We start from the raw sequence: 9,712 nt of genomic DNA, 5'->3' as shown, positions 1-9,712 counted from the left end.
GAAAATGTTTTATTTATAACTAATGAAACATTCGTAAAATTGCACAATATTTCGTTTTAAAATTATTAAAAATGTATTACAACTTGTAATTTAATTTATATAAATTAAGCGGAACTCATTTAAAATAGCTTAATTATAAACGATTACAGTCTGAAAATAGAACGCGAGCAAAAACCGACGATATACCCTTACACTCAACTCTCAATAATGTTACCCTATAAAAATGCTTTCGTCTTTATGTTTTCCCCGAACGCCCAACCGGATCGCGGCTGTCTATGCGTGTCGCATCTGTAATGTAACTAACTCTAGGTGCGTCATCGCCGGTGCAACGATGCGCTCGCCTCTGTACCCCCCACCACTTTTATAAAGCCTACACCTCCCACGGCGCCGGCAGTTTTTTTAACCCACCCGTGAGCGACACACGTCAATGATGCTATCACCGCGGTTGTTCGCGTTGTTTGCCCTTTTCGCTATCGCCGCTGCTCTCCCGGCGGGCGATAAACCCACGCACCCGGTAAGCGTCCCAATCCCGGAGGAGTTCGACGACGAGGCGCCATGGTTCACCTTCCCGAAATTTCCCTTCATGAACTTCTTCTCGCCGATCTGGAACCTGTTCCCCTCGATCGCTGATTTCGGCCCCAAAATCGAAGTCGATGACAAGAATTTCAGAGTGATCGTCAACGTGAACAACTATAAACAGGACGATTTGAAGGTGGAAGTGAAGGGAGACTTCATCTTCATCCAAGGGTCGCACGAAGCGAAGAAGGATGACCACGACTTGATCGCCAGCCAGTTCTTCTACACTTACACCCTGCCGGCAAACGCTAGCGCTTCTGATGTGACTGCTAAGATCTACACGGATGACGTCCTCGAAATTTCGGTGCCATTGAATGGTCAATCTGAGGAGAAGGTTGAGAAGCGCGTCGTGCCCATCACCGAAGCTGGTGTGGCGTACAACAAGGAGAAGGAAGTAGCCACAGTCGGGCCCGTTGAAGATAAGAAGGAGCCCACGACCGTCGCAGACCGGGAACCGACCACGAGCCCAACCCTGACAAACGAAGCAGAGAACAGCGCAGCGAACGAAGTCCAACCTTAAGTGATATTTAGAATAAGTATGTATTTATAAATCAGTATTTTAATAAATCCTTTTTGTATATGTAGTGTTTCATTTGTTACTGTGTGGCGCAGTATGCGCATGACGTAATTACGGACGTGGTCGGCCAGTGTTATCACTGAATTCTTTTGTTATTGTTTTCTATGTGTGCTGAATTAGAAACTTCGAGAATTTTCGTGTGATATTAGTATGGCAATGGCTTGCGATAATCTATTTGATAATTTATAAACGTACATCGTTTAAATAAGTTATTTTTAGGTATATGGTCACGTTAGAATTTGTTCAGTCAAACAATATTGTCATTCAATTTAAGTCTATTATTTGCTTTGACTGTGAAATATGTTTGCTTTAATAAATTACCGAACTTATAACTCCTACAAATATGAATCTTGTTTGTTTTTCTTCTATTATCCATTTAAAATCGAAATAAAAAAAATGTTATTTGGTAGATAATGTAACTTTAGAGAATTGCTGAAATTCATAGCAATATTATTACGAAAGTAAATGTTCTAATTACAATCAATGGCATGAAAGAATTTACGCGCGTGACTTAGTTATTAAGATTTTATGCAAAAATAGAATCATACGGTTATTTTTATTTAAATGAGGGAAGAAACGTGTCAAAAAATGCTTTTTAGAAATATTAAACCTTTTAAATTATTAATAACAAACTTCTTTTCAGCTTCGTAATGTTTTACAATATTTCTAGGATTCATTAATCATTTTACAGAACCATTTTACTATGTTTGATATGTTTTTGAACTGATTTAAAGCATTAGCTCAATTATTCCTATTTTGAGCGATTTCTCCAAAATTTATATATTTTTTTATAAGTCAGTAAATGCAAGATAAACGTAATTCGATATATATTTTACATGGTTTCATTAGCTTCACCTGTACGTTTGTAATCAACTGCTATCGATTTTGATGGACAGACATCACAAACTTTTTTTAGTTTTACATTCACATTTACATTCAAACTTTGTATAGTTATTCATGATCGATGACACTCATATAACTAATGAGCTTATTATATTATCCTGTTTAGGATCGCTAGGATTTAAAAAAGGTTTCCTTATGCATACTCTGGGTAAGAGCAATTGAGAGTTTTAATTGATTTTGTCTCTAAAGCGCTTTTTTTAACTACACATATTTATTTTTTAAATAACTACAGCAATAATTTCCTTCATTTTGTACAATAATTGCTGTGAAATATGTATGCCTGAATAAATTACTAAGCTTATAAATGAAACATAAAATTTGTTTGCCTTTCTTCATTATCCATTCAAGATCCTAATGGCAAATTGACCTACGTTTGCGATTCTCATTTGTAACATTATCTAAGTCTAAGTTTGTATCCCGTAGGAATATCGGGATAAAAAGCCTATGTGTTATTCCAGTTGTCCAGCTATTTATGTACAAATTTCATTGCAATCGGTTCAGTAGTTTTTGCGTGAAAGAGTAACAAACATATACATCCATGATCACAAAATTTCGCTTTTACAATATTAGTAAGATAGGATAGGACTCTTATATATTATATATAATATATATATTATATATTATATACTCTTATATATTATATAGATATTATACTAAAATTTCAAGAAAAAGTGTCGCTGGTAGGCATGTGGATAAGGTTTTCCGTATACTTATAATACACAATTGGAGAATCAACACGCACTGTTCAGTTATGTTTACTAACAACGGTTTTTATGTCACACCTTTGTGTGCGGTACGGAGGCACATTTACAGGACTTTCTATTTTAAACAATGATAAACTCGTGTGGGGAAACGTGCGTTCTATGTTGTCAATATAGATAAGATTATAGTCGACGTTTAGGCATATTTTCGTTAAGTTTATGTAGCATTCGTGTTTGCACCTCGGCTATGTTATTCGAGACTTATGGTCTATTACATGTGTCGCAATGTAATCTTTAAAAGTCTGTTATATAGACGAAACGAATAAGCTAAAATCGCGATGTTAGCTTTGCCAAATAACATGAAGTTTATGAGAAATTAGAGTACAGAAAATATTAATCGAGATTATAAACTAAATAGATACTAAAACTTGAGTACCATATTAAGAAATTATCATAATGACATATAGTGATAAGTATATGGATGTAGCTTCATTACGATGACTCAATTTTCTGAAGTGTTTACAGTACGTTGTGTGAGTTTTATTATTGCAAATTTTATAGTGATGTGTATTTTTCTAACACCCTTTTATAAGCTTCACTGTATGTTTTGTTTGTAACTGGCTCCTTTACACTCGATTTTGTTCTAGTTTAACGGCATTGATTTACTCCAAACTTTGTATACTTATCGAGAATTGGTGACAATACGGTGAAGTAATTATAAAAGTATTATATTACAAAGAAATATATAAAATTTGATATGTTTATATTAAATTTTATATATTTCTTTTCATATTTTAGACTCCTTTAATTATAAAGATGAAATATATGTTACGCATTTTGAGCAACATATTTTATATTAAGATTTGCAGTAGTCTGACCACGTCCTTCGTATAACTAGTTAGATGTGTCGGGTTCGATGCACGGAGGAGATAAACGAAATCTCGGTTTTGCAGGGCGTGAGAGAAATAGTGAAGAAAATTAATCAGTGACATAGAAATATACTAAAATTTAAAGTAAAGCCTAAAAAGTAAGTAAAACCAAAAAACTTTAAAAGGTTTGTAATTTTTTTTTTATTTGTGAGAGGCATGGTGTATTTTTATGTCATAGCGGGCAATAGAGCTGGTTGTTCGCCTGATGGTAAACGATCACCACCTACCGTGAACATTTGCACTGGTAGTGCCTTTGCGAATGCGCTGCCCACTTTTAAGGGGTAACGGAAAAGGAAAGGACTGACGACTGGAAAGAAGGCCTGGGATGGTGAGGAATAGAAAACGGGACTCCGGCTCCCCCACTTACCGTACGAAGCACAGTGCCATGCCACTGTTACACGCCGCTCTTCTATGGGGGTGTGGTACTTCCCCGGTGCGAACTGGCCCAATTCGTGCCGAAGCGTGCTCGATTTTCACATTAGAAATAAATGTTTTAAAACCACAGTGTTTTGAAATATACATTAATAAGCATAATTAAAATAAAGTGCATGTATTAAACGTCCAATTATAGTCCTATAATTATAAATAAACGCCTGCAATCATCAAAATCGGTTAGTTGAAATTTCTTAGGTAACAAAAAAGAAGCAAAGTCGAATTGAGAATCATCTTTTTTGCAGTCGGTTATAAATAAACACGATGTAATACAACACAGGTGAAACAGCTGTCATCGCTAAACACATAATGTCGGCCATAATTGCGGCTTCCTCATGTCCCTATTACGCTCACGCAATAGCGATCGCATAAAAACTATTATGATTTTGTATTGGTTTAAAGTGAAAACTATCTCGATTGTTTACATAGAATTCTCATGTCACAGTATTCAGTATTATCATCAAATTTCTTCACGGCTGCAGCAAGTTTTAGATATTTTTGTGACGCCGTAAGATGTAACAGTCGATAATAATGTGACTCGCGAGATTGCAAATATCGAAATATTGTATGTGACATATGTATTAAGTATGGAATTTAAAGCATTATTTATCGGCAGATGTACTTTCTCGGTGCGAGCTGGCCCAATTCGTGCTGAAGCGTGCTGGATTCCCACATAAAAAAAACTTACATTGTTTACAAATCATACAGTGACATTCGGTGGGTATAATATCCGATCGTAAATATCCGATAGCGATTGCCAAGACAGCTAACAACTAAATTGATAACCAATTTTTGCGTTAGAAGAAAGATATTCCCAATCCAAACATTATATTGTAACAGCTCGAGTCCATGATTTTACTATAAAAAGCCTTCGTTTTAATACAGACTATAACTACCTGTCTATAACTGAATTTGTATATATTGTATACAAATCAGAATAGACGATATATAACTATAAGGTTTTGTATATAAAAAACTATATGGTTAAAAAGAGACAAAAGAACTGCAGTTAACATTAGCGCAATAAACTGTAAGATATTAACAAATTGTCATAAATTATGTATTAATTTTGCATGGTTGTTTATAAATTGAAGGCTTTAATATGATAATTATTTAATATCAATACTCGACAGGTTCTTTGATGGTCCGTCTATGAATTTCTCTGGAAGTCTTAGGATTTGTGTTTAATAATAAAATAAAATAATAAAAAAATTCTTTATAGGCCTTCACAACCATTAAACTACTGAGTAGTTTTAACGTTGTGAAGGACTAGTGTCTGAAATAGGTCGTAAAAAGACCTGTAGTACAGATCACTAACCACCATCACGGATAGCACTAATAGTAGGAAAGGTAAAAACAAGTAAGAAAAATTTATACTTATATAATTCAATGCGTGTGTGTGTGTGCTTAGAAACGAAGAATTAATTGAATAGTTAAATAATAAATTACTGTACTTCTATTAATACCTACTTTAATTAATTAATTACATCGCTTTAGTTATCTATATTTCCACTAAAGCAATTAGAAATATTACTACCAATATTGTGAAGCCTTCAAAATTAGCTATTTACACTTGAAACCAGAAAACTCAAATCACAAACTCATGAACGCTGTGTATGATGGTCATCACACATGCTGTTGATAAGTCTCAGATTATGGGATTGCATGAATTTGTAATCAAGGCCACTTTAACGTGATATCGTGCATAGTGCTTGGAGTTAAATTGTCGCATTTGTCGCAGCTTGGCCATATTAATGTCACATTATGATTATGAAATAACCTTCAATTAAATTACCATATTAAACACACTTGTAAAGAAAGTTGTTAATATAAAATGTTGATAATAATGTTAACAAAAAATAAATCACCCAATACATAAACATATCTCTTATTTGTATATTTAACATTGAAACAACATTAATACACCACGCATTTCAATGTATTTCAAAGTTGTAGTTTTTGATTTAAAACAAACTACGGAAACTCAACTCTATGATTGTGAGGCTAAGAGCCGATGTTGTTTCAGACCTTCAATTAGTGAAAAACTAAAGATAACACGGACAAGAAGTCGAGATGATGGCAGAAAGTCACGTGCCAGAACTACGTGACTATTTGGAAAATATAGCAGCATTTAAATTTAAAGCATTCGAACATAACGTTACTGTCCGCTTATGTTATATAGAGCAAAGTTATTCAAAACTTTCTGTTGATTTTCTGCACGGCGTCAACTTTGAAAACAGCCAAAGTTTTTATTGTTCTATTTCATGAGGATATTTTCAAATAAAATAAAAATATGATTCAACTCAACTGATGTTTTATACTTCAGTCACAGCGTCACGCGTATATTACCGTACGTTAAAATTTATTGAAGGTGGTTATAACAATGGATATTATTCTTAAAGTGAGTGAATATGGAGGTTTATTTAACTACAGTATTAATAAGCAATTTCCTATCCTATGCTCATATCACAACCTAAAATTGTGTTAGCAACAAATGTATAAAAGACCGACTATTGACACACAAAATAAACATAGCTAATTAAATAATTTAAACCTTTTAAAGGATTACATAAGAACAAAAATTTCCGCGTTTTTATCCTATAGATATAAACAATTCTTTAACTATTTGCATAAAATCAGACATAAGACAACCATAAAAAGAGCATACTTTGAACACAGTTTTAGAATTCATTGAGGTAACCTTCATAAGCCAATCAGAGAAACTATTAGTACAAATGGATCGTACGTTACGTTTGCATAACAAAATATAAGTGGGTCATGAAAAATTGTAAAATGAGAGGAAACATTAGTGTAATCATAAGCCGCTTATTCAATTAGATCGATTGTAATCATTTTGTTACGAACCAGAACTGAGGCATTGTCCTATAAATTTTGCTTATAAGTTAAAAACTGAAGTAATTTTAAAGGCTTCGTAATAACTGCATTATATGATATGTGTAGTGGTGGATCTGTGGGTAAGCCAGCTGCAATCGAGGTTATTAGAGATCGAGGTAAGAACGTGGAAATTTTATTTAGAAATTAAAATTTACATCACTAGCGTTTACTTTTTTATGACAAAGCGGGCAGCTGAGCTGGTGGTTCGCCTGATGGTAAGCGATCACCACCGTCCATGAACATTATCAAAGCCTTTTCGAATGTTCATGGGCGGTGGATAAAGGATAAGGAAAGGATTGATGACTGGAAAGAAGGAATAGACTGGGAAGGGTCAGGAAATGAAAACGGGGCTCCGTCTCCACCACTCACCGTACTAAACACATGCTATTTCACGCCGGTTTTTGTGGGTGTGTGGTATTTCCCCGGAGCGAGCTGGACCAATTTGTGTCGGAGCATCTTCGTCTCCCACATACAACTCAAACTAATACTGGAGTAAATTATTAGAATCACACTTACCATTGATTATGTTTTTATCAAATCTGATACCCAATAAAATATTTCGCATAAATTAACATAAAAACTTCGTCATTTAACTTTTGTATACGAATAAAATCACTAAAAATAAACACGTGTTGTAAACAAAGGGTCATGACCATTCGGGCCACTCATTCCATTAACAAGGTGACATTGCAAACCTCCAAATTATCGCTAAAAACTAAAGCTACGAATTGTGACACATTCCTAATCAAGTCTTAGGTAAGAAATCCTTTAATGCTAAACTGACAGAGTAAATATACACTTACACAAAAAATATACATGCAATAATAACAGTAATGCTGGGGCGTAACACGTATCGATCTTAATCATGTATGCATTAAAAGCAATATTACCGCGCAATTCCTAAATAACGGTTCCAAGCCATTTATTAAAAGTTATTTCACCGATAACACAATAATAAGTACTTCAGAGGAATCAAAAGTTCAATACACCAAAACAGTACTCAAATCGTTGAAGGTTAAAAAAATCACCTTACAGCATCTGTATCAAAAATCAACCGTAATGGGGGCCGGTTTTCGATCGTCTCGCAATACCCCTCCTTGTATATAACCTCCGACGAGCTCGCGACAGCCAGTTTTTTTAAATAATTTACACAAGTGCACGTTTGTTTCAAAATGCTCCCGGCGCGATCAATTGTTTTGTTATCGCTATTTTCAATAGCCATCGCTTTTCCCGCTGACAAACCAGTACATGGCTCAATCACAGCACTTGTAGATCAGAATGTGGAAAAGAGTTCAATTTATTCGTCCTTTCCCTTATTCAGTATTTTCAAACCCATAATTGAAATGTTCCCCAACTTCTCTGATATTGGACCTGAAATAGAAGCTGGCAAGGATTACACAAATATCATCGTCAAAGTCAAGAATTATAAACTTGAAGATCTGAGCGTGAAAATTAAAGGCAAGTACATATATCTACAAGGAAACCGGAAAACTGTCGATGGCGATCGTGATTTAGCTAGTGAATTTTTATATACAGCTACTTTGCCAAGCAATGTTAATACAAATGATGTATTTGCGAAGTTGTACAGTGACGGTATTTTAGTTGTTACTACACCCAATGAGGGCAAGGAAGGAGTCTATGAAGACAGAGCAGTTCCTATAGTAGTACTTGAAGAACCATTTGTGAAACCAGTCGAGAGCGTAAACGTGGTCCCTGCTGCTCCTGAAGAAAAAGTTCCCGAAGTCACCACTGTTCCGCCTACAGAAGCTGACGTCCCTGAGACGACTACACAGGCTGAGACGACTGCACCACCTCAGGAGGAGTCGTCAGAGCAACCTACCACTAGTATCGTAGAATCTACCACTAATGTTCCAGAAGTAGAAGAAAAAGAAACGACAAAAGTTGAAGAGGTTGAAACTACGACCCCCTACATTGAAGTCGTCACCCTCAACACTACCCCTTACGAACCGAACGAAATCAGTGATTTGGAACCGATTAATGTAACGTATTAATTTTATGTTAGAGTAATAAATAAATAATTTTATCTGCAGTGTTTTGCTTGGTTGGCATGCGTTTAGCGTTCACGCGTAATGGCAGAAACGCGGTATGAATATATATTGGGATCGAGTTGGTTGAATAGAACCAGACAATGGCATTCGCTACGTCACTTGACCGATACGGAAGCTGCGGTATTTTCCTTCGTTATCATTGACAAACATACAAAACCTTTTATGTGTCCTAAGGTTTAATATTTCACAGTTTATTTAAATTATTTCAAAACTTTAGGGACAAGATGCTTTAGCAAGCAGGTAGTATTAAGGTGCTAAATCATTCGTTAATAACGTCACTGATATTTATCATATTTTTATTCGCTAGAAAACCTTGTAAAGATGTCTCATTATACATATCACTCTTTACAACTATTTCAACCTAACACGTCGGTGATATATCAATAAAACGATCTTAAGATTTCATATTAAACCCGCCTATAGATGAAAAATTAATATTAAAATTGTGCCACATCTTTGCATAAAATGGAGGTCTTATTACCAAACTATTTGATAGATAAAATAGTTATTCGTCAAAATAATATTTATGGCGTGATAGCTCTGTACTGGGACAATAATTGGATGCAGATTATAACGATTAATTTACGAAGTTTCCTGTAACACAATCCCACAGTATTCACGGAAGCTGAC

At 34.8% G+C, this 9,712-nt stretch overlaps 2 protein-coding genes across 2 annotated transcripts; both read left to right on the top strand.

Annotated features, from left to right (window-relative positions):
• The first annotated feature begins 375 nt into the window (after positions 1-375).
• On the top strand, positions 376-1,156 carry LOC119838804 (alpha-crystallin A chain-like). The gene has a single exon (XM_038364922.1). It carries the CDS (start codon positions 428-430, stop codon positions 1,094-1,096), a length of 669 nt encoding a protein of 222 aa, XP_038220850.1. The 5' UTR covers positions 376-427; the 3' UTR covers positions 1,097-1,156.
• A 6,965-nt stretch (positions 1,157-8,121) lies between these two features.
• On the top strand, positions 8,122-9,057 carry LOC119838846 (integumentary mucin A.1-like). Its single transcript, XM_038364986.1, has one exon. It carries the CDS (start codon positions 8,186-8,188, stop codon positions 9,023-9,025), a length of 840 nt encoding a protein of 279 aa, XP_038220914.1. The 5' UTR covers positions 8,122-8,185; the 3' UTR covers positions 9,026-9,057.
• The last annotated feature ends 655 nt before the right edge of the window (positions 9,058-9,712 follow it).

Source organism: Zerene cesonia, unplaced genomic scaffold (genome assembly GCF_012273895.1).
Source record: "Zerene cesonia ecotype Mississippi unplaced genomic scaffold, Zerene_cesonia_1.1 Zces_u005, whole genome shotgun sequence".
NCBI classification, from domain to species: Eukaryota; Metazoa; Arthropoda; class Insecta; order Lepidoptera; family Pieridae; genus Zerene; species Zerene cesonia.
Note: the sequence above shows the minus strand (reverse complement) of the source record. Positions and strands in the feature narration are given on the sequence as shown.